At 40.9% G+C, this 24,621-nt stretch overlaps 1 protein-coding gene across 1 annotated transcript in view; it reads left to right on the top strand.

Moving 5' to 3' along the window:
• RPP40 (ribonuclease P/MRP subunit p40) overlaps positions 1–24,621 on the top strand; it is a 246,499-nt gene that overhangs the window by 49,212 nt on the left and 172,666 nt on the right. Inside the window, 1 exon segment of the mRNA XM_053714698.1 lies at positions 5,588–5,656. Coding sequence (XP_053570673.1) covers positions 5,588–5,656 — 69 coding nt within the window.

Below are 24,621 nucleotides of genomic sequence, written 5' to 3'. Positions count from 1 at the left end.
ATTTACACAACAAATTCTTTTATCCAGTACAGTGTTAATAAAAGTTATGTTTTAAATTCCCCCCCCCCCTCAACCCTTTGGTTTCTAGTGGTAATTATTGAAATTTCATTCAAATTACAACCTTTTCTTTGGGAACTGAAGTGCTACCTAAGTGCATTCTTTCAGTCTCCATCCCCCTAGGGATATAGACTATATGTGTTACTGAAATGAGAGTGAGTCTTGATGGGCCAGATGGATGGGCCGTGGCTGGATTGGTAAAGGGCAGAGAGCTCCAGTCCGACTCAGACGCCAGCAAGGTGGAGGTGGAGTACTGGTTTGGGCTGGTATCATCAAAGATGAGCTTGTGGGGCCTTTTCGGGTTGAGGATGGAGTCAAGCTCAACTCCCAGTCCTACTGCCAGTTTCTGGAAGACACCTTCTTCAAGCAGTGGTACAGGAAGAAGTCTGCATCCTTCAAGAAAAACATGATTTTCATGCAGGACAATGCTCCATCACACGCGTCCAAGTACTCCACAGCGTGGCTGGCAAGAAAGGGTATAAAAGAAGAAAATCTAATGACATGGCCTCCTTGTTCACCTGATCTGAACCCCATTGAGAACCTGTGGTCCATCATCAAATGTGAGATTTACAAGAAGGGAAAACAGTACACCTCTCTGAACAGTGTCTGGGAGGCTGCGGTTGCTGCTGCACGCAATGTTGATGGTGAACAGATCAAAACACTGACAGAATCCATGGATGGCAGGCTTTTGAGTGTCCTTGCAAAGAAAGGTGGCTATATTGGTCACTGATTTGTTTTTGTTTTGTTTTTGAATGTCAGAAATGTATATTTGTGAATGTTGAGATGTTATATTGGTTTCACTGGTAAAAATAAATAATTTAAATGGGTATATATTTGTTTTTTGTTAAGTTGCCTAATAATTATGCACAGTAATAGTCACCTGCACACACAGATATCCCCCTAAAATAGCTATAACTAAAAACAAACTAAAAACTACTTCCAAAAATATTCAGCTTTGATATTAATGAGTTTTTTGGGTTCATTGAGAACATGGTTGTTGTTCAATAATAAAAATTAATCCTCAAAAATACAACTTGCCTAATAATTCTGCACTCCCTGTAAACGTCTATCTCAAGCGGACATTTCTGTGTTCTATCTAGACGCCACTCCAAACAAATTGGAAGAAATCAGAAGACCGCCATTGCATACTTTGTTTTACGGATAGCCTACGAAGGATACCCAATTTTGGATATCATTTTGGGAGCCTGTCTACAGAGTTTCCATCTATATGAAATAGCAACATTTTATTTTAGTACATTGGTTTGATCGATTGCATCAACTTTTAAACTAGTTTTTTGTATCTGTATTTTTATTTGTTTGATTCTTTTGTGTAATAGTTTTAGGAATTAGGACCGGTCCTTAGTAGATTTGATTCTACAAAATAAATATTAGAGATTTATATGAATTTTTTGTTAGGATTATTTGTTTTTTAATTTTGTGTCTTTGTGAAATAATAAATATTAGAGAGAGATATATATGAATTATCTGATTTGTGCTTATGAAAATTATAAATTGTGATTTTAAAATACTTTTATCTATGTGTGTGTTGTTTTCGGGGTTATAATCATATACTGTTTTGGAGTGAAAACAATACCCCTAAAGTGTGAAAACATATTAGCCTTCTAATCGAGTTATTTTAGTTTTAATCTTTAGATATAAAAATTTTTAAGTTAGGTATTTTAATTGCTGATATCCCCCCTTTTTTCCTGTTTACTTCAGCATTATTTTTTGCGCACTTATTTCTTTTTTCTACTTTTTGAGGTAAATTTCATTACCACTTCGATCTTTCCAGACTGTAGTAGACAGCTCTGATTTTTATCTGCTGTGTAATAAGGGATATTTGCAGCGATTTTTGGTTCTGTATACTGCAGGATATCATCCCCTCTCTCACCATCTTAGGTACACCGATAACTCCTTAGACACATGGGTCTCTGATTATATTTGTGAGTTCATTAAAATTACTTCGCATCTGCAGATCCAGCTTTATGAGAAGCGCTTGTATCTGTAAATGGTGGCCCTCCTCTATGATCAAATTAAGAAGTATAGCTAGGGTGGACTCCATTTTCTAGCAGATCAATAGCCGCTCTAGCCCGGGTACAGGGGGGGGGTGATGAGAGCTCAAGTGAAGGCCTCCACGTAAGGTCCCTGCGGGCTAAATCGGGTCCATGAGAGCACAGATGAAGTAATCTTGGTATGCCAGAATCACCACGTTGTGAGGTAGCTGAGCATCCCAAATGTGAAGTAAGATGATATATATATATATATATATATATATATATATATATATATATATATATATATATCTGCATGGATAATTGATGGATTAGTAGGATTGTTCAGGGAACTTCATTATTTGCGACTAGTCATGGCTGCTTCCTAGCCACGCCCCCCCCCCTCTTCTCCCTTTTTAATGCAAAGATTTAAAGTTATTTTTCCAATTACTACTGAAATAGAAAATTATTTTGCAGCTATTCCTAAAGTGGATATGCCTATTGCCCATTTAAGCAAAAAAAAAAAAGAAACCACTTCCTATTGGATACCTTTCTGATCTAAAGGATCCAATGGATATAAAAAATTGAGACTTGTTTACAAATTTTTTTTTTTTCACTTTAGCTTCACTGTTAAAATATTTGATTGTAGCTTCTTCAAATGCAAGAGCACATATCTTATGGATTGAGTTACCACAAATTATTTTAGATTCTAAATCTTCTTAAAATGTGCTACCTTAGAATCTCTCAAGCTCCCTCTTAGAGCTATGGGCTTCTCTTCTGTGGCTAGAAGGGCTGTCTGGCTTTGTTTTTTTAATCAGCGATACTTTTTTTGAAAAGAGTTACAGGATTTATTGCAGCAGCAGCTAGCAGAAGGGAAGAAAACACTTTCTCAAGAAAGAGATGATCTTAGAAAAGAGCAATGTTTGATCTCAGGCCTAGCTTCAGGCTTTGCTTTAGAAGACAGAGGGTTTTTTTGACAAGAAATCTCAAGGATAAGACATCGTCAAAAAAGTTATGACATCAGTCAAGCTGTAGGATGGTGGCTTTAAACGTTTTCTCGGAAATGGGGGAAAAAAACTACTTCTGACATTTGGGTGTTTGTGCATTCAGGTAATTAAAACAAAACAAGTTTGGTCTCCAGCAAAAACATTCTTAATCTCCAGTCAATCCTCAATTGGACAGAAGAGCACATTTATTCAGATGCCTCTTTTGCTTCAAGAGGTTTAAGAGCCTGTTTCAGAAGAAAAATGGCACGGGGGGAATTATTCCACATATTTATTTATTTTTTGCTCAAAAACAAGAGGGATCTTTTTTGGTGTATCCTACACCTTAAGAAAGTAATTTATATGTAGTGAAAAGAAAATTCAGAATAGAGTATATTCTGTTGACTATTCAGATTTTGCAACAGGGCAACTTTATGGCTTCTTTGGACTAAAAAAGATGCCAATCTACATATGCCTGTAGATGTAAGAAGCAGAAAATGTTTTTTGTCTAGCTATCAGTCACAGCAAGGTATCCATATAATTTCCTTACTGATGATTATCTTCTTCTTGCAAATACGGCAAGTCTCTGTTTTCATCTTCATTAAACATACAGCTTTTTTAAGGGCACGGATGGCTTAAACACTGGCAAATGTCCAGAAAGCCACTTTTTATATCTAGAATTGGACTCACTTAGTCAAAAGGTTTTTCTTCCAAAAAAATTAAAGGTTAAAGATTTTTGCAGAAATAAACAACCTTAAGATTAATCCATCAGGTTACATTAAACACTCAACTGTTGCGTAGGTAGAACATCACATTTGTCCTCTTCAAGGAGAAGTCCTAAAATGATCGGATTAGTTGATACATTTCCTGGATCAATTATTTTTAATTTCTCTTATGCAGAGGAAAGACATGAGATGGTGGATTTCTTCTCTGTTTATGCCCCAGGGAGTTCCCTGCAGGTTTCCAGCCTGGCTATGAGAACAACAAATTCATAACAAAAAGTTTTGGGAGCTCCCATGGGAGGAAAATGGATTCAAGGCACTTGGGGTAGGTCAAAGATAGGTAAGCAGTGTTCTCACCAGGACCTTTTTAATGGGCATACCACCTGGCTGATTTTAGTGACCACCCGGCTAAATAAGCCAATATTAGGCTACAAATTAGCTATTTCTAAATAACTACAGAAAATGTTAGTGTTGCAAAGCGATACTTCATAATGCCAACCAGCTTGCAAAAACTTCTGTGGAGAACACTGCATAATTATTCCAATTTCAGAGAGTTAAATGATGTCTGGAAAGCCCTTATAGGATTCGGGTAAGATATTCAAGACAAGGTCATTCAGATTCAATCAGACAGTACTGCAACAGTGATGTATATAAACAAACAAGGAGGAACACAGTCAAAATATTTTTTTTGGGCCTTCTGTGCAAGAAAAGTCTTTACTGGGCAGAATACCATCTGATTATGATTTCAGTAGTTCATGTCCGTGGCTGTCACAAGCTAGCTGTTTTTTTTTCTCAACAGATCAGTCACACAAAAGGATTGGTCTCTTTCCAGAAAAATCTTTCAAATGCTAACTTTATGGTTTGGCCTTCCTACAGCAGATTTCATGGCTTCAAGAATCAACAGGACAATGGACATTTTTGGATCGCTATGCAAGCAGGAACATCCTGGTATTTCAGATCCCCATGCCAGTTCTATGGAATTTTTATCTGTTATTTGTGTTTCCCCCTATAGCTCTGACACCAAGGATTCAAAGGAAAATAAGTCAAACTACTGTGTCTATGATTATCTCTTACTGGGCTCTCAGAGCTTGGTTTTCAGAAGTGTTGTCTCTGTTCCTGGGTCAGCCTTGGACTCTTCCTCTACAAACAGACATCATTGAGAATCAGGCATTGTTAATTCCTACCATGAATTGGTTCCATCTCTTGGCTTTGTTGACTAAAGTGGGATTTAAGTTAGGCCTTTCAGATACATTCATTTCTTTATTTTTGCGAGTTGATAAAATACATGAGCTTTATCTCATAGCTTTAGAACATATTATCATATGGATGTCTTGGCCTCTCGGGTTTTTGGGAGCCAACTACCTCAAACAGTGGTTAACTGTTAAATTTCTCTCCCTAGTGATAGCTTGCTACTTCCCACATTCTGGTACTGCCGCTTGACGACAAGAGAAACAAAACTTTCTTATCGTCCTTTTCTTTTTTTTTTTCTAAGTCGTAGCAGCAGTTCAGAGTTCCTAACCATTAAATGTTTGTTGGCAGAATTCTTGTGTCTGTGTGCTTTTTACTTCTTGAGAGTATAGTGGTTAGATTTTCTATATAGATGGAATAGGCGGAGACAAAGGAGGAAGTTACTGGGGGGGGGGGGGGTCATAACCTTTTATTTCTTTACAGGTAACCTCCTATCTGATAATACCCACTAGTTGGTACTGCAGCTATGACTCTGGAAGAGGAAATTAACTGTAAGAAAATTTTACTATTTTGTTAAGTTGTTTTGCAATAATGTTTTCTGGCACGTATTCCATAGATGTTCTCAGTTTCTTCGTAAATATTGCAGGTTCATTTTATGCACTTTCATATAAAACCAGGATTGACCAGGATAATACAGCTGCTCTACTACCAACAGGTACATTTTTAATTGTAGTTTTAATGCTGTTAGATACAATTTATATATGTTAATATGTCCTACAAAACAATTAGAGCAAATGCTTCCTACTTTCTACATGTTTCTCAGACTATTTGTATAGGTAGTGTTCTGTTTATGTGTATGTATGCATGTGTGCTTATAATATCTAGTGATTTCTGCTCTCCCCTTCTTTTATAGAGGTTATTGAGCAATATATCTCCGTCCTCATTGGCAGAATTCCGGGTCATCTGCCAAGGTTGCACTCTAACACTGCCAATCCTGAGCTGAATTGGTGTCTATGTTACACAGTTAATGTGCACATTACCTAGCTAATCTGCAGATTAACTGATTTGCTCAGTTAAAGTTCAGAATCTGCACTTTACCTAGGTAATGTGCACATTAACTGCTTCCGTGTAGTTAAAGTTGGAAAAGTTTGTTTCTCTCATGTAAACTGTTTATTGAAAAAGAAGATGAAGAATGTTCTGATTTCGGCCGAGGGCAGATACGCTCCAGAGTGCTCTGTTCTAATCAGAGCCTCGGGCGCCGCAACTGCGTCTGGGAACCTTACCATGGGTCCCATCCCGCACGTCTTGAAATTCTCTGTCTGGGAAATTATCTATCGAATCTATCTATCTATTTATTATAGATTCGATAGATAATTTCCCAGACAGAGAATTTCAAGACGTGCGGGCTGAGACCCATGGTAAGGTTCCCAGATTCAGTTGCGGCGCCCGAGGCTCTGATTAGAACAGAGCACTCTGGAGCGTATCTGCCCTCGGCCGAAATCGGAACATTCTTCGGCTTCTTTTTCAATAAACATTGTACATGAGAGAAACAAACTTTTCTAAAAAGCTAAAGTGCTTGAAAGTGTATTTGTTTTTCAAGTGTATTATCACAGATACATTACAGCTAGAATGGCAGATATTTCACATTCTCAGTACGATGTTCTTACATTTGTGTTCATTGCATAATTCCACAATGGGTTGCAGGGAAGTCGATTCTGTAACAATTCAGAATGCAGAATGGGAAATATACAATGCTTAGAAGTGTAGAGGCCAAGATGCTAATAAATGCAAAATGAGAGCAGTTGTTATACCCTTGGGGAAAACTACTATAAACTTGTTAAGAAGTTGAAGTGTGTCTGGGCAATGAATGATGCATAAAGTGCGCCGCACTGCTCTTTAAGATTTTGTTTTTACCTCCATTTTCAGAAGAAAGTGCCCCAGGCTCTCTAAATAAAATAAAAGTGATATGAACTGATTATCATAAGAAAAACCATGGGACTCCCTTTAGTGTGTATATATGTGTATATCTATCTATCTATCTATCTATCTATCCGCTAAAGTGCATTGTTTGCACTTTAACTAGTGCCTAGTAGGTAATGTGCAGATTATCTAGGTAATTTGCAGATTACCTAGGTAATTTGAGAAATGAAACAATTTTTCTGCACTTTAACTGATCACCCTAGTTAATCTGCAGATTAGCTAGGTAATGTGCACATTAACTGATTTCTGCACTTTAACTGTAACATTTACACACATATGCCAGCTATGATTGGCTAAGCAGCTGTGGGCCAGTAGTTAATACAATAGTGCAATAACAAAATGCTCTTGCACATTACAACATTTTATTATCTCTTCATGCCACCTTCAGATACATTATTAGTTTGATTTATTTTGTTTAATGGACTGGTTCCCACAAAGAACTGGAAACTAGTAAAGAGACATTACAATCCTTGATTTTGTGTAAAATAAATAAATGCATTTTAAAAATATTTGTTTTCTAAAATGCAAATGTGGTAACCTGGGTTTTCAAAATAGTGTAAATTCAGGATTTAGTTCTGGCAATTGGCGACATTTTGTACACCTTGGCTACAGAGTTTGCTTTTTGACTTCTTTGGAGAGAGTGGGGAATAAACTTGTTTTTGTGTAAAAAAAATAAATAAATAAAAAAAATGCGTTTAATGTCCATTCATCTATTGGTGTGCGGCTTAATAGCTTTTGTGTTTTGTTTATAATGTGCACAGGGTGATTCTGTGTACCATGATAATGGGTTTTCAGCATTTTTTTATAACGGTTTCAAACCTCCACTTCACATAAACTAGCAAACACTGGTCTCATGGAACATAAAACAACAATAAAACCTAACCAAAAAAAGACACTTTTAAAAATTCACTTCTGGTGTTAACTTTGTTCTATTGCTATCCTTTGTTGGAAAACATATGTACATATTATTTGGAGCAACATTATATTACTTGAAGCTAGCTGATGATTGATGGCTACACCAGTTAAGCTAGCTCTCATTGCTAATGATGAACTGACTTTCACTGTGTTTAATGTGTTTACATGGGGTTAAACACATAGTTATATGCAAGCAACGGTGCAATAATAAAATGCTCTAATATATATTAGAACATTTTCTTCTCACACTTTTATGTCCCTTTAACATTATGTGACTGAAGGGTAAGCAAAATAAAATACAAGTTTGGCACCTACAGGTAAAGCTTGATTTCCTACTCAACCACTGCCATTTTCTTTCTAGACTAGAATTTGTAGACCTTTCCATTTCAGGTTTATGTACTTTAAAAATATGTATTTCTTTTACAAGATATGACGAGTCCACGGATTTCATCCTTACTTATGGGATATCGCCTCCTGGTCAGCAGGAGGAGGCAAAGAGAGCTCCACAGCAGAGCTGCATAAATAGCTCCTCCCCCCCCCCCCCCAACCCAGTCATTCTCTTTGCCTGTGTTAGTGATAGGAGTGAGGTAAAGTGAGGTGTGAGTTTAGATTCTTCAATCAAGAGTTTATTATTTTTAAATGGTGCCAATGTGTACTATTTTTTTTTTATTGGAGCAGCCTCTGGAGTTTATAACCTTATGGTTTGGGAACTGGTGAGGTTTTACCTGCACTGCGCCTCCCACATTTATGCTGCTCTTCTGTCATTTAGAGAAATTTAACTAAGGCCCCTCTTACTGCACAGGACCTCAGGAGGAAGAGTGGACCCCCTGATACTGTGAGTATTTCATGCTGTGCAGTCTTTTTGTTTCTGGGGCTATGCAGCATATCTCAGAACTGACTGTACTCTAAGTTTTGATGCTATGGGCTTATAGGCTTTTATGACAGTATGCATATTCTCACTGAGGTCACAGAGAATGAGAACCGACCTATTGTCTCCTTGTCCCAGACACTCTAACTTTTACAGAAATCACATATGGGTTTGAAGCGCTGGAATAGTATGGTGGTTTGAAGCTAATAGGGGCAACTCTCTCTATTTCTTTATTGATATACAGAGCTGGCTGACGCTGGGTTATTCAGGAGGGATAAGAAGGTTTGATATATCCCTTTTATAGGACTTCGGTTAATGGCGGTACTTGTGTGTATAAAATCCATTCATCAGACGGATGTTATGTTTCCGCCCACGATGGGCGGGGCTGGGTGTTGGCGCGCTTTCGCGCAGTTTCCTCTAACCGGGTTCTGACATAACAGTCTTTCCTCTCCGTTCCTAGGTCCGCTTGTCACATATCATCACAAGCGATACTAGGTACTCCGGACAAAAGATTTTAGTTGAGAGCGTGGAGGCAGGTAGGAGCCGCAGCAGAGCTGCGGCAGGGTGACTATATTTTTTTTTTTATATGCAAAGGTCATAAACGATTTCCCTGTGTCCAAATTGTTTTAAAGCTACGTTATAGAGTTAGCTATACTTAAGAAGAAGCCTATCCCTGTCTAGATCCTTATATATAAAAGAGAATGTTTTTTACAGTGGGTGGCTTTAAAGACACAGCAGTTCAATTGGATTAGCAAGATTTTAGAGACGTAATCCAAGTTTACTATTGCCTTTCTGTACATCATGGAGGACATGGAGCAAAACACATGTCCTATGTGTTTAGATGCCATTGTGGAACCCCCAGTTACACTTTGTCCCGCATGTATTGAAAAAGCTTTACAGTACAAAGAAAATATATTTTTTAATAAAGATAGTTCTAAGGAATGTGTTCAACCTGAGGAAATTCAGGATATGCCGCAACTTTCTTCCCCAGCGTCACAGCCTTTAACGCCCACTCAAGCGACACAGGTTTCTTCCACTACGTCTGCTTCATTTACTCTGCAAGATATGGCTGCAGTTATGTCATCCACTCTTTCAGAAGTTTTATCTAAATTACAAGTTTTTCAAGGTAAATGCAGCAGGGCAGAGGCCCATGGAGTCCCTGCGACTTCTGATGCTCTGATGGCTATCTCCAATGTACCCTCCCAGGGCTCTGATTGGGGGGGTAGGGAGGCCCTGTCTGAGGGGGAACTGTCTGACTCGGAGTGCTTTACCTCAGACAGATTCGGAAGTAATGTATTTCAGATTTAAACTGGAACACCTCCGCCTGTTACTACGGGAGGTTTTAATGACTCTGGACGACTGTGATTCTATTGTGGTCCCTCCAGAGAAATTTGTGTAAGATGGACAAGTATTTAGAGGTTCCATATTATTCTGACGTTTTTCCAGTTCCTAAGAGAATTTCGGAAATTATTACTAGGGAATGGGAAAGACCTGGTATCCCGTTCTCACCTTCCCCTATGTTTAAGAAAATGTACCCTATACCTGACACCGTTCGGGACTCTTGGCAAACGATCCCTAAGGTGGAGGGGAGCTATTTCTACCCTGGCTAAGCGTACGACTATCCCTATTGAGGACAGTTGTGCTTTCAAATACCCTATGGATAAAAAGTTGGAGGGTCTTCTGAAAAAGCTGTTTGTTCATCAAGGGTTTCTATAACAACTGACGGCCTGCATTGTGCCTTTTGGTTTGACGCCTTAGAGTCTCTTAAGACTGAGACTTCTTTAAAGGAAATTATGGATAGGATTTAGGCCCTTAAGCTAGCTAATTCTTTTGTTACGGATGCCGCCTTTCAGATCGCCAAATTGGCGGCTAAGAATGCAGGATTTTCCATTCTAGCGCGCAGAGCCTTATGGTTAAAATCTTGGTCTGCGGATGTGTCCTCTAAATCTAAGCTTTTGGCTATTCCTTTCAAAGGAAAGACCCTATTCTTGCCTGACTTGAAAGAGATCATTTCTGACATTGCGCGAGGTAAGGGTCACCTCCTACCTCAGGATAAAACATCTAAGCAAAGGGGTAGACAGAGTAATTTTCGTTCCTTTCGAAATTTCAAGGGAGTCGTCTCCTTCCGCTAAACAGGAAGGGAATTTTGCACAAGCCAAGTCTGTCTGGAGACCCAACCAGGCTTGGAACAAGGGTAAACAACCTAAGAAGCCCGCTACTGCTACCAAGACAGCAAGAAGGGGCGGCCCCCGATCCGGGACCGGATCTAGTAGAGGGCAGACTTTCTCTCTTTGTCCAGTCTTGGATAAGAGACGTTCAGGATCCCTGGACACTAGAAATTGTTTCTCAAGGGTATCAGTTGGAGTTCAAAAATTCCTTCCAAGAGTCTAAACAAGTTTCTCAGAGTTCCATCCTTCAAGATGGAGACTATTCGGACAATTCTTCCGTTGAAGTCAATATATGACTACCGTGGATTTAAAGGATGCATATCTTCATGTTCCTATCCACAAAGATCACCAGTTCCTAAGGTTTGCCTTTCTGGACAAACATTTCCAGTTTGTGGCTCTTCCTTTCGGGCTGGCCACGGCACCCAGGATATTCACGAAGGTTCTAGGGTCTCTGCTAGCGGTTCTCAGACCGCGGGGCATTGCAGTGGCGCCCTATCTGGATGATATTCTAATCCAGGCGTCTTATCAACTGACAAAGTCTCATACCGACATGGTTCTGTCCTTTCTAAGGACTCACGGGTGGAAAGTGAATCTAGAAAAAAGTCCACTAATTCCACAGACAAGGGTTCCTTTCCTAGGAACTCTAATAGACTCTATATCCATGAAAATTTTCTTGACGGAGGTCAGAAAGTTGAAGATCTTGAATTCATGCCGAGCCCTTCAGTCCAATCCTCTGCCATCAGTGGCTCAGTGCATGGAGGTTATCGGATTGATGGTGGCGGCAATGGACATCATTCCTTTTGCTCGTTTTCATCTCAGGCCTCTACAACTGAGCATGCTCAGGCAGTGGAATGGAGATTACGCACATTTTTCTCCTCAGATAGATCTGGATCAGGAGACAAGAGACTCTCTTCTTTGGTGGTTGTCGCAGGATCATCTGTCCCATGGGACGTGCTTTCGCAGACCCTCATGGGTGATAGTGACAACGGACGCCAGTCTACATAGGATGGGGTGCAGTCTGAAATTCCCTGAAGGCTCAGGGTGTGTGGACTCGGTCGGAGTCCCTACTTCCAATCAATATTCTGGAGTTGAGGGCAATATTCAATGCTCTTCAGGCTTGGCCTCAGTTGGCTTCGGCAAGGTTCATCCGATTTCAGTCGGACAACATCACGACTGTGGCTTACATCAATCATCAGGGAGGAACAAGGAGTTCCTTAGCGATGACAGAAGTATCCAAGATTATTCGGTGGGCGGAGACTCACTCTTATCTGTCAGCAATCTACATCCCAGGAGTGGACAACTGGGAGGTGGATTTTTTGAGCAGATGGACGTTTCATCCGGGGGAATGGGAACTTCATCCGGAGGTCTTTGCCATCCTGATTTTCAGGTGGGGCAGACCGGAATTGGATCTGATGGCGTCTCGTCAGAATGCCAAATTCCCGAGATACGGATCCAGGTCCAGGGATCCTCAGGCCGAACTGATAGATGCCTTGGCAGTGCCTTGGTCGTTCAACCTAGCTTATGTGTTTCCACTGTTTGCTCTCCTTCCCCGAGTGATTGCACAGATCAAACAGGAGAGGGCTTCGGTGATTGTGATCGCTCCTGCGTGGCCTCGCAGGACTTGGTATGCCGATCTAGTGGACATGTCCTCTCTGCCGCCGTGGAAGCTTCCATTGAGGCAGGATCTTCTAATTCATGGACCCTTCCATCGTCCGAACCTAATTTCTCTGCAGCTGACTGCTTGGAGATTGAACACTTGATTTTATCTAAGCGGGGGTTCTCTGATGCGGTTATTGATACCTTGATTCAGGCACGCAAGCCTGTTACTAGAAAAATTTACCATAAGATATGGCGTAAATATCTTTATTGGTGCGAATCCAAGGGCTACTCATGGAGTAGGGTTAGGATTCCCAGGATTTTATCTTTTCTCCAGGAAGGATTGGAGAAAGGGTTGTCAGCAAGTTCTTTAAAGGGACAGATTTCTGCTTTGTCTATTTTGTTGCACAAGAGTCTGGCAGATGTTCCAGATGTTCTATCTTTTTGTCAGGCTCTGATTAGAATCAGGCCTGTGTTTAGACCTATTACTCCTCCTTGGAGTTTGAATTTAGTTCTTAATGTTCTTCAAGGGGTTCTGTTTGAACCTATGCATTCTATAGATATTAAGTTATTATCATGGAAAGTTTTATTTTTGGTTGCTATTTCTTCTGCTCGCAGAGTTTCTGAGCTTTCGGCTTTACAATGTGATTCTCCTTATCTTATTTTCCATTCTGATAAGGTGGTATTACGTACTAAACCTGGTTTTCTTCCTAAGGTTGTTTCTAACAAGAATATTAATCAGGAAATTGTTGTTCCTTCCTTGTGTCCTAACCCTTTTTCTAAGAAGGAACGTCTGTTACATAATTTGGATGTAGTCCGTGCCTTGAAGTTCTACTTGCAGGCGACTAAGAATTTTCGTCAAACATCTTCATTATTTGTTGATTTTGCTGGGAGACGTAGGGGTCAGAAAGCTACGGCTACCTCTCTCTTTTTGGCTGAAGAGTGTCATCCGTGTTGCATATGAGACTGCTGGACAGCAGCCTCCAGAGCGAATTACGGCTCATTCTACTAGGGCTGTGGCTTCCTCATGGGCATTTAAAATGATGCTTCTGTTGAACAGATTTGCAAGGCTGCAACTTGGTCGTCTCTTCACACTTTTTCCAAATTTTCCAAATTTGATACTTTTGCCTCATCTGAGGCTGTTTTTGGGAGAAAGGTTCTTCAAGCAGTGGTGCCTTCCGTTTAGGTTCCTGTCTTGTCCCTCCCTTTCATACGTGTCCTATAGCTTTGGTATTGTATCCCATAAGTAAGGGTGAAATCAGTGGACTCGTCATATCTTGTAAAAGAAAAGGAAATTTATGCTTACCTGATAAATTTATTTCTTTTACGATATGACGAGTCCACGGCCCACCCTGTCATTTTCTAAGACAGGTTTTTATTTTTGTTAAACTTCAGTCACCTCTGTTCCTTGGCTTTTCCTTTCTCTTCCTAACTTCGGTCGAATGACTGGGTTGGGGGGGAAGGGAGGAGCTATTTATGCAGCTCTGCTGTGAAGCTCTTTGCCTCCTCCTGCTGACTAGGAGGCGATATCCCATAAGTAAGGATGAAATCCGTGGACTCGTCATATCGTAAAATAAATAAATTTATCAGGTAAGCATAAATTTCCTTTTTACTTGCCATTTTTTTTTTTTTTAAATTCATTAATGTTTTTCTTTTATTATTGATTGCGATTTTGAAATCATGATTTGCCGCCACAGATAACCTTTCCAGTCACGTGTAGTATTTGCAGCGGTAACATAAGGTTTCCAGTTGGATCATTGTTGCCCCAAGAAATTAAAATGTAAAATAGAAAGTCCTTTTTCCCAGCTATGCTAATAATGCACAGTGTTTACCAATAGCTGTTGTACTACAAGTCCTGATATAACAGCTTGTGCACAAAGCCTGTAGAGTGTATATATAGAGAGGATGAGCCTGCTTCACTAATCAGCAGTCACTTCTGGATGTAAATGTTACTTTCCATTCTCAGTGTGCATTACATGAATTGTATTCATGATTATCAAGCCCGGATCAGCTCAGCAATCAATCGTACATAGATTCTTCTCAGCATGAAAACAGGTGTTAGTTTACTCTGCATCTTTAAACTCCATTCTAACAAGACTAAAAGTGGGATGAAATTGGATGAAAGTGCAGTTGGCTGAATATTTAGGAAAGAGACAGCTTTATTGAAATACATGGACAAAAGATTTAACACGGAGGTGGCGACAAAAGGGACAGCAAATGCTGTCTTGTCTTTTTTTTTTTTTTTTCCCTGCTGCCTCTAGGTGTTAAATCTTTTGCTTTTCATATGCAAATCTCAGTATAGCTCTTTCTGTTATGATATATACCAATAAGCAAAAGGTTAAACCCGGGAATGTTGTTGCTTTTTATGTGAAACCTTTATAACTTAAAAGGTTAGCTGCATCTGCATGATAATGAACCGTCATATTTGAGAATTTTGCATTGTATAATGTAACTTTGTTTTTGTCAAATTTGTTTATTTTATGTACCTCCCCTGCTGGTTTCCCTGTGTAACAGAACAAAAGGACCCTTGCTAACCAATCACTAACTAATACACATATATAGGATTTGGGCATGAAAATGTATGTATAAATGTGCATCAAGGGCACTTTTTATCTTACACATTTACCACTGCAGTGCAGATGATGAACATGCTTCAACATTTTGGGGGTCCCCCTACCAATCTGGATTCTGGGGACCCCCCACACTACATATGGAGAAAGCATAGTGCAGTTTACTTCCCCACTGTGGTCTTCTTGCTGCGGCCCTGTGATGTCACCACTGGGCACATGTTGTGGCTTTACAAGAGGGCAGAACTACCTGTTGAAGCAGGTAGTTAGAGACAGTAAACCAGAGGGGCTGGGGATTAGGGCTTTGCAAGCTTATATCTCTGCCCCAGTCCAGTTATACAGACAATTAAAAACCTTATATGTAAAGAGGGTGTCTGTCCTTTCAAGTGAGAGGTCACATGACCCTAAAAGTAAAAACAGCAATTTTGTTTAACCTGAGGGGAAGGGGCTATAATGTTTGGGATAAAGGGACAAATTAGGGGTCTCGTGCCCCACTAGGATGCAGCAAATCGCCATTTAAAATGGTTAACACAAGCACCTCTAGAAACAAAGGGATAGCTAGTGGTGGGGGCTACTACAGAGCCCCTATCTCTTTCAGAAGAGTGATCATATCCACCACTAATTTTCAGATGAAATGATAATCTGGGTGATGGGGTATCCTGCCTTTTCAAATGTGTGGTCCCGTGTCTGACCACTACCAGCTTGCTGTCATCACAATAAGAAATACCTCTCAACTGTTTTTGTAGGCCTTTATAACCAATTCTTCATAATATTATTTCATAATAGTATTTGAAATAAATGGTCTCATGTCCTCATAGCTATGAAGTGATCACTATAGCAGCCTCAGCTTGTTGTGCTGTTGATGTTAGGGCTCATAAATTTGATATTTGTCTAATAAATAAAAAAATACTAATGGAAAATAAATGGAAGAACTTGTAGAATGTAAAAATGGGTGATATTTCTCCAACATAGGTGTGTCCGGTCCACGGCGTCATCCTTACTTGTGGGATATTCTCCTCCCCAACAGGAAATGGCAAAGAGCCCAGCAAAGCCGGTCACACGATCCCTCCTAGGCTCCGCCCACCCCAGTCATTCTCTTTGCCGTTGTACAGGCAACATCTCCACGGAGATGGCTTAGAGTTTTTTAGTGTTTAACTGTAGTTTTTATTATTCAATCAAGAGTTTGTTATTTTAAAATAGTGCTGGTATGTACTATTTACTCTGAAACAGAAAAGAGATGAAGATTTCTGTTTGTAAGAGGAAAATGATTTTAGCAACCGTTACTAAAATCCATGGCTGTTCCACACAGGACTGTTGAGAGGAATTAACTTCAGTTGGGGGAACAGTGAGCAGTCTTTTGCTGCTTGAGGTATGACACATTCTAACAAGACGATGTAATGCTGGAAGCTGTCATTTTCCCTATGGGATCCGGTAAGCCATTTTTATTCAGACAGTAAATAAGGGCTTCACAAGGGCTTATTAAGACTGTAGACATTTTCTGGGCTAAATCGATTCATATATTTCACATATTTAGCCTTGAGGAATCATTTAATCTGGGTATTTTTGTAAAATAATATCGGCAGGCACTGTTTTAGACACCTTATTCTTTAGGGGCTTTCCCTAATCATAGGCAGAGCCTCATTTTCGCGCCGGTATTGCGCACTTGTTTTTGAGAGGCATGACATGCAGTCGCATGTGTGAGGAGCTCTGATACATAGAAAAGACTTTCTGAAGGCGTCATTTGGTATCGTATTCCCCTTTGGGCTTGGTTGGGTCTCAGCAAAGCAGATACCAGGGACTGTAAAGGGGTTAAAGTTAAAAACGGCTCCGGTTCCGTTATTTTAAGGGTTAAAGCTTCCAAATAAGACACTGTGGTGAAATTTTGGTGAATTTTGAACAATTCCTTCATACTTTTTCGCAATTGCAGTAATAAAGTGTGTTCAGTTTAAAATTTAAAGTGACAGTAACGGTTTTATTTTAAAACGTTTTTTGTACTTTGTTATCAAGTTTATGCCTGTTTAACATGTCTGAACTACCAGATAGACTGTGTTCTGAATGTGGGGAAGCCAAGGTTCCTTCTCATTTAAATAAATGTGATTTATGTGACACTGAAAATGATGCCCAAGATGATTCCTCAAGTGAGGGGAGTAAGCATGGTACTGCATCATTCCCTCCTTCGTCTACACGAGTCTTGCCCACTCAGGAGGCCCCTAGTACATCTAGCGCGCCAATACTCCTTACTATGCAACAATTAACGGCTGTAATGGATAATTCTATCAAAAACATTTTAGCCAAAATGCCCACTTATCAGCGTAAGCGCGACTGCTCTGTTTTAGATACTGAAGAGCATGAGGACGCTGATGATAATGGTTCTGAAATGCCCCTACACCAGTCTGAGGGGGCCAGGGAGGTTTTGTCTGAGGGAGAAATTTCAGATTCAGGGAAAATTTCTCAACAAGCTGAACCCGATGTGATTACATTTAAATTTAAGTTGGAACATCTCCGCGCTCTGCTTAAGGAGGTATTATCCACTCTGGATGATTGTGAGAATTTGATCATCCCAGAGAAACTATGTAAAATGGACAAGTTCCTAGAGGTCCCGGGGCTCCCAGAAGCTTTTCCTATACCCAAGCGGGTGGCGGACATTGTAAATAAAGAATGGGAAAGGCCCGGTATACCTTTCGTCCCTCCCCCCATATTTAAAAAATTGTTTCCTATGGTCGACCCCAGAAAGGACTTATGGCAGACAGTCCCCAAGGTCGAGGGAGCGGTTTCTACTTTAAACAAATGCACCACTATACCCATAGAAGATAGTTGTGCTTTCAAAGATCCTATGGATAAAAAATTAGGTTTGCTTAAAAAGATGTTTGTTCAGCAAGGTTACCTTCTACAACCAATTTCATGCATTGTCCCTGTCACTACAGCCGCGTTTCTGGTTCGATGAGCTAGTAAAGGCGATCGATAGTGATTCTCCTCCTTATGAGGAGATTATGGACAGAATCCGTGCTCTCAAATTGGCTAATTCTTTCACCCTAGACGCCACTTTGCAATTGGCTAGGTTAGCGGCGAAGAATTCTGGGTTTGCTATTGTGGCGCGCAGAGCGCTTTGGTTGAAATCTTGGTCAGCTGATGCGTCTTCCAAGAACAAACTCCTTAACATTCCTTTCAAGGGGAAAACGCTGTTTGGCCCTGACTTGAAAGAGATTATCTCTGATATCACTGGGGGTAAGGGCCACGCCCTTCCTCAGGATAGGTCTTTCAAGGCCAAAAATAAACCTAATTTTCGTCCCTTTCGTAGAAACGGACCAGCCCCAAGTGCTACGTCCTCTAAGCAAGAGGGTAATACTTCTCAAGCCAAGCCAGCCTGGAGACCAATGCAAGGCTGGAACAAGGGAAAGCAGGCCAAGAAACCTGCCACTGCTACCAAGACAGCATGAAATGTTGGCCCCCGATCCGGGACCGGATCTGGTGGGGGGCAGACTCTCTCTCTTCGCTCAGGCTTGGGCAAGAGATGTTCGGGATCCTTGGGCACTAGAAATAGTCTCCCAAGGTTATCTTCTGGAATTCAAGGGGCTTCCCCCAAGGGGGAGGTTCCACAGGTCTCAATTGTCTTCAGACCACATAAAAAGACAGGCATTCTTACATTGTGTAGAAGACCTGTTAAAAATGGGAGTGATTCATCCTGTTCCATTAGGAGAACAAGGGATGGGGTTCTACTCCAATCTGTTCATAGTTCCCAAAAAAGAGGGAACGTTCAGACCAATCTTAGATCTCAAGATCTTAAACAAGTTTCTCAAGGTTCCATCGTTCAAAATGGAAACCATTCGAACAATTCTTCCTTCCATCCAGGAAGGTCAATTCATGACCACGGTGGATTTAAAGGATGCGTATCTACATATTCCTATCCACAAGGAACATCATCGGTTCCTAAGGTTCGCATTCCTGGACAAGCATTACCAGTTCGTGGTGCTTCCTTTCGGATTTGCCACTGCTCCAAGGATTTTCACAAAGGTACTAGGGTCCCTTCTAGCGGTGCTAAGACCAAGGGGCATTGCAGTAGTACCTTACTTGGACGACATTCTGATTCAAGCGTCGTCCCTTCCTCAAGCAAAGGCTCACACGGACATAGTCCTGGCCTTTCTCAGATCTCACGGATGGAAAGTGAACGTGGAAAAGAGTTCTCTATCTCCGTCGACAAGGGTTCCCTTCTTGGGAACAATAATAGACTCCTTAGAAATGAGGATTTTTCTGACAGAGGCCAGAAAAACAAAACTTCTAAACTCTTGTCGGACACTTCATTCCGTTCCTCTTCCTTCCATAGCGCAGTGCATGGAAGTAATAGGTTTGATGGTAGCGGCAATGGACATAGTTCCTTTTGCGCGCATTCATCTAAGACCATTACAACTGTGCATGCTCAGTCAGTGGAATGGGGACTATACAGACTTGTCTCCGAAGATACAAGTAAATCAGAGGACCAGAGACTCACTCCGTTGGTGGCTGACCCTGGACAACCTGTCACAAGGGATGACCTTCCGCAGACCAGAGTGGGTCATTGTCACGACCGACGCCAGTCTGATGGGCTGGGGCGCGGTCTGGGGATCCCTGAAAGCTCAGGGTCTTTGGTCTCGGGAAGAATCTCTTCTACCGATAAATATTCTGGAACTGAGAGCGATATTCAATGCTCTCAAGGCTTGGCCTCAGCTAGCAAAGGCCAAGTTCATACGGTTTCAATCAGACAACATGACGACTGTTGCGTACATCAACCATCAGGGGGGAACAAGGAGTTCCCTGGCGATGGAAGAAGTGACCAAAATCATTCAATGGGCGGAGACTCACTCCTGCCACCTGTCTGCAATCCACATCCCAGGAGTGGAAAATTGGGAAGCGGATTTTCTGAGTCGTCAGACATTACATCCGGGGGAGTGGGAACTCCATCCGGAAATCTTTGCCCAAATTACTCAACTGTGGGGCATTCCAGACATGGATCTGATGGCCTCTCGTCAGAACTTCAAGGTTCCTTGCTACGGGTCCAGATCCAGGGATCCCAAGGCGACTCTAGTAGATGCACTAGTAGCACCTTAGACCTTCAAACTAGCTTATGTATTCCCGCCGTTTCCTCTCATCCCCAGGCTGGTAGCCAGGATCCATCAGGAGAGGGCGTCGGTGATCTTGATAGCTCCTGCGTGGCCACGCAGGACTTGGTATGCAGATCTGGTGAATATGTCATCGGCTCCACCATGGAAGCTACCTTTGAGACGAGACCTTCTTGTTCAAGGTCCGTTCGAACATCCGAATCTGGTCTCACTCCAGCTGACTGCTTGGAGATTGAACGCTTGATCTTATCTAAACGAGGGTTCTCAGATTCTGTTATTGATACTCTTGTTCAGGCCAGAAAGCCTGTAACTAGAAAAATTTACCACAAAATATGGAAAAAATATATCTGTTGGTGTGAATCTAAAGGATTCCCTTGGGACAAGGTAAAGATTCCTAAGATTCTATCCTTTCTTCAAGAAGGATTGGAGAAAGGATTATCTGCAAGTTCCTTGAAGGGACAGATTTCTGCCTTGTCTGTGTTACTACACAAAAAGCTGGCAGCTGTGCCAGATGTTCAAGCCTTTGTTCAGGCTCTGGTTAGAATTAAGCCTGTTTACAAACCTTTGACTCCCCCTTGGAGTCTCAACTTAGTTCTTTCAGTTCTTCAGGGGGTTCCGTTTGAACCCTTACATTCCGTTGATATTAAGTTATTATCTTGGAAAGTTTTGTTTTTGGTTGCAATTTCTTCTGCCAGAAGAGTTTCAGAATTATCTGCTCTGCAGTGTTCTCCTCCTTATCTGGTGTTCCATGCAGATAAGGTGGTTTTACGTACTAAACCTGGTTTTCTTCCAAAAGTTGTTTCTAACAAAAACATTAACCAGGAGATAGTCGTGCCTTCTTTGTGTCCGAAACCAGTTTCGAAGAAGGAACGTTTGTTGCACAATTTGGATGTTGTTCGCGCTCTAAAATTCTATTTAGATGCTACAAAGGATTTTAGACAAACATCTTCCTTGTTTGTTGTTTATTCTGGTAAAAGGAGAGGTCAAAAAGCAACTTCTACCTCTCTCTCTTTTTGGATTAAAAGCATCATCAGATTGGCTTACGAGACTGCCGGACGGCAGCCTCCTGAAAGAATCACAGCTCATTCCACTAGGGCTGTGGCTTCCACATGGGCCTTCAAGAACGAGGCTTCTGTTGATCAGATATGTAGGGCAGCGACTTGGTCTTCACTGCACACTTTTACCAAATTTTACAAGTTTGATACTTTTGCTTCTTCTGAGGCTGTTTTTGGGAGAAAGGTTTTGCAAGCCGTGGTGCCTTCCATTTAGGTGACCTGATTTGCTCCCTCCCTTCATCCGTGTCCTAAAGCTTTGGTATTGGTTCCCACAAGTAAGGATGACGCCGTGGACCGGACACACCTATGTTGGAGAAAACAGAATTTATGTTTACCTGATAAATTACTTTCTCCAACGGTGTGTCCGGTCCACGGCCCGCCCTGGTTTTTTAATCAGGTCTGATAATTTATTTTCTTTAACTACAGTCACCACGGTATCATATGGTTTCTCCTATGCAAATATTCCTCCTTAATGTCGGTCGAATGACTGGGGTGGGCGGAGCCTAGGAGGGATCGTGTGACCGGCTTTGCTGGGCTCTTTGCCATTTCCTGTTGGGGAGGAGAATATCCCACAAGTAAGGATGACGCCGTGGACCGGACACACCGTTGGAGAAAGTAATTTATCAGGTAAACATAAATTCTGTTTTTGTGAGATTCTATATACTATATATAGTATATAGGATGACTTTTTTTTTTTTTTTTTTTACTTTTAAAAAATCATGAATTCTAAGTGAAAACAATTCTTTTTAAAACAAAATTAAGCACTTGGGAATGAGAAATAAACAAGATCAGCAGTACAAAATAAAGAAAATAGATGGTAAACAAACCTGCTATTTTTTAAAGAAAACGTGTGCAAATCTTTGAAGATAAGCAAAGAAATGTAGAAAGTTTCTCTAATAAAATAATGCAACAGCAACTATTAGGTTGACATTATTTTATGCAAAATAAGGACAGGCAAAAGTGTCTGTCACATGAAATGGTAGAAAAAATACATTTGTTAGAAAAAAATCTACTGCTTATTTGACATGTGTAACAGATATTAAATGTGATTTTATACAATCTTACTTTGAATTATTGATTAGATATATATCTCTGTATTTGATTTTTCTGATATTAACCAGATTGCCGTTGGCGCCACCTCCAATCCCCTGTAGTCTGCTGCTTAAATAGCTGCATGAGTGAGAAGTGCAGCAATTGAGGTTGGCAGTTGTCTGGGAACTAGGCGATACGCCTGCCCAGAGGGCAGTCTATTTTTAATAACAATACAAACCCCAAAGCTGATATTACAAAATGTACAAAAAATGTAAAATTACAGAAAAAAATAAACAAAACTATCCAAAATAAAAAAAATTAAACCTAAACTAATACCCCTATAAAAAATCCCCCCCAAATATCTAATACTAAACTACCAATAGTCCTTAAAAGGGATTTTGCAGGGCATTGCCCTAAATTAAACAGCACTTTTATCTAAAGAAATTACCAATTACCCTCTAACAGTAACCCCCCCCACCCAACCTACCACCCCCCCCCCCAAAACAAAAACAACTAAGTCTAAAAAAATCTTAGCTACCCATTGCCCCTTGGGGCATTCAGCTCTTTTACTGCCCTTAAAAGGACAATCCACTCTTTTATAGCCCAAAAAACCCTAATCTAAAAAAAAAAAAAAAAAAAAAAGCCTAAGCCCCAAATAGGTACTCACTGTTCCTGAGGTCCTCTTCCAGGCGGCTTCATCATCTTCTATCTTCATCCGGAGTGTAGGTGGTGCGGAGCGGTCTTCCCTGATGCGCGGATCCGGAGCGGCGGTCCTCACCTGCGGTCTTCAGCGGTGTGGAGGCTTCTCTTTATCCGATCTCTGTCGTACACTAAAAATGGAATGGAAGGTACCACATTGAAAATGGGGTACCTTGCATTCCTATTGGCTGACATTTTGAAATCGGCCAATAGAATTAGAGCTACTGAAATCCTATTGACTGTTCAAATCAGCCAATAAGATTTCAGTAGCTCTCATCCTATTGGCTGATTTGAAAATGTCAGCCAATAGGAATGCAAGGTACCCCATTTTTAATCGGGTACCTTGCATTCAATCCTCATTGTGCGGCAGTGATCGTACAAAGAGGATCTCCACACTGGATGTCTCCACGGTCGCCGGTCTTGTTCCGCGGTCTCCTCTGCTCTGCGTTTCCTTGGTCCTGAATGAAGCTAGAAGAAGTCCCCACGCTGGAAGATGTCGCCGCCTCCAAGAAGACTTCACCGCCTGAAAGAAGACCTTCTCCGCCGGATTTCAGGAGTACCTATTTGGGAGTTAGACTGTTTTGTTTTTTTTGGGGGGTGGCTTTTTTTTTAAGATTAGGGATTTGTTGGGCTGTAAAAGAGCTGATTGCCCTTTTAAGGGCAATGTCCATACAAATGCCCCTTTAGAGGCAATGGGTAGTTTAAGTTTTTTTTTTTTTTATTTTGGAGGGTTTGGTGGGTGGGGGGTTTACTGTTAGGGAGGGACTTAGTATTTTTTACATGTAAAAGAGCTGTTTAACGTAGGTTTATTGCGATGTGGAGGTTTGGCGGTTAATAGGTTAATTAGGTATATTGGGATGTGGAGGGGTGGTGGTTTAGGGGTTAATATTTTAATTTATTTTATTTGCGTTGTTTAATTTGCGGATTGGAAATAATTATTTTATTATTTTGCGATGTGGGGTTGGCGGTTTAGATGTTTAATACTTTGTGCGGCCAGTTAGGGGTTTTTATTATTTTATGCGGGAGGTTGCGTGTTTTTCTTTCTTAATGCTTTGTTTGCCTACGCTGCATCCAGGTGGATTCTAAAAATGGCAGGGTGGTGAAAGAATCCACCTGCCATTTTCGTAATCCATCTAGATGCAGCTTTGCTGCATCCAGATGGATTCTTTTGGCTGTGCACGCAGCCAACATTCTTTCTCTTGTAAGGTGTATCCAGTCCACGGATTCATCCTTTACTTGTGGGATATTCTCCTTCCCTACAGGAAGTGGCAAAGAGAGCACACAGCAGATCTGTCCATATAGCTCCCCCTCTAGCTCCACCCCCCAGTCATTCTCTTTGCCGGCTCTAAGCAATCGGAAGGGTAAAGTGAATGTGGTGTTAGAATTGTAGTTTTTATTTTCTACAAGCAAAAGTTTATTTTAAATGGTACCGGTGTGTACTATTTACTCTCTAGCAGAAAAGAGATGAAGATTTCTGCAGGGAGGAAGATGATTTTAGCATGTTGTAACTAAAATTCACTGCTGTTCCCACATAGGACTGAGGAGTACAAGAAAACTTCAGTTGGGGGGAACGGTTTGCAGGTCAGACTGCAATAACGTATGTTCAGTCATTTATTTCTAGACAAGACTGTGATAATGCTAGAAAAGATTGATAAGATCCCCATGAGGGAAGGGTAAGCTGTATTCAGAGACTAAGTATGGAATTGC

The sequence above is a fragment of the Bombina bombina genome, chromosome 5, assembly GCF_027579735.1.
Source record: "Bombina bombina isolate aBomBom1 chromosome 5, aBomBom1.pri, whole genome shotgun sequence".
NCBI lineage: Eukaryota > Metazoa > Chordata > Amphibia > Anura > Bombinatoridae > Bombina > Bombina bombina.
This window is presented reverse-complemented; position numbering and strand designations above follow the sequence as displayed.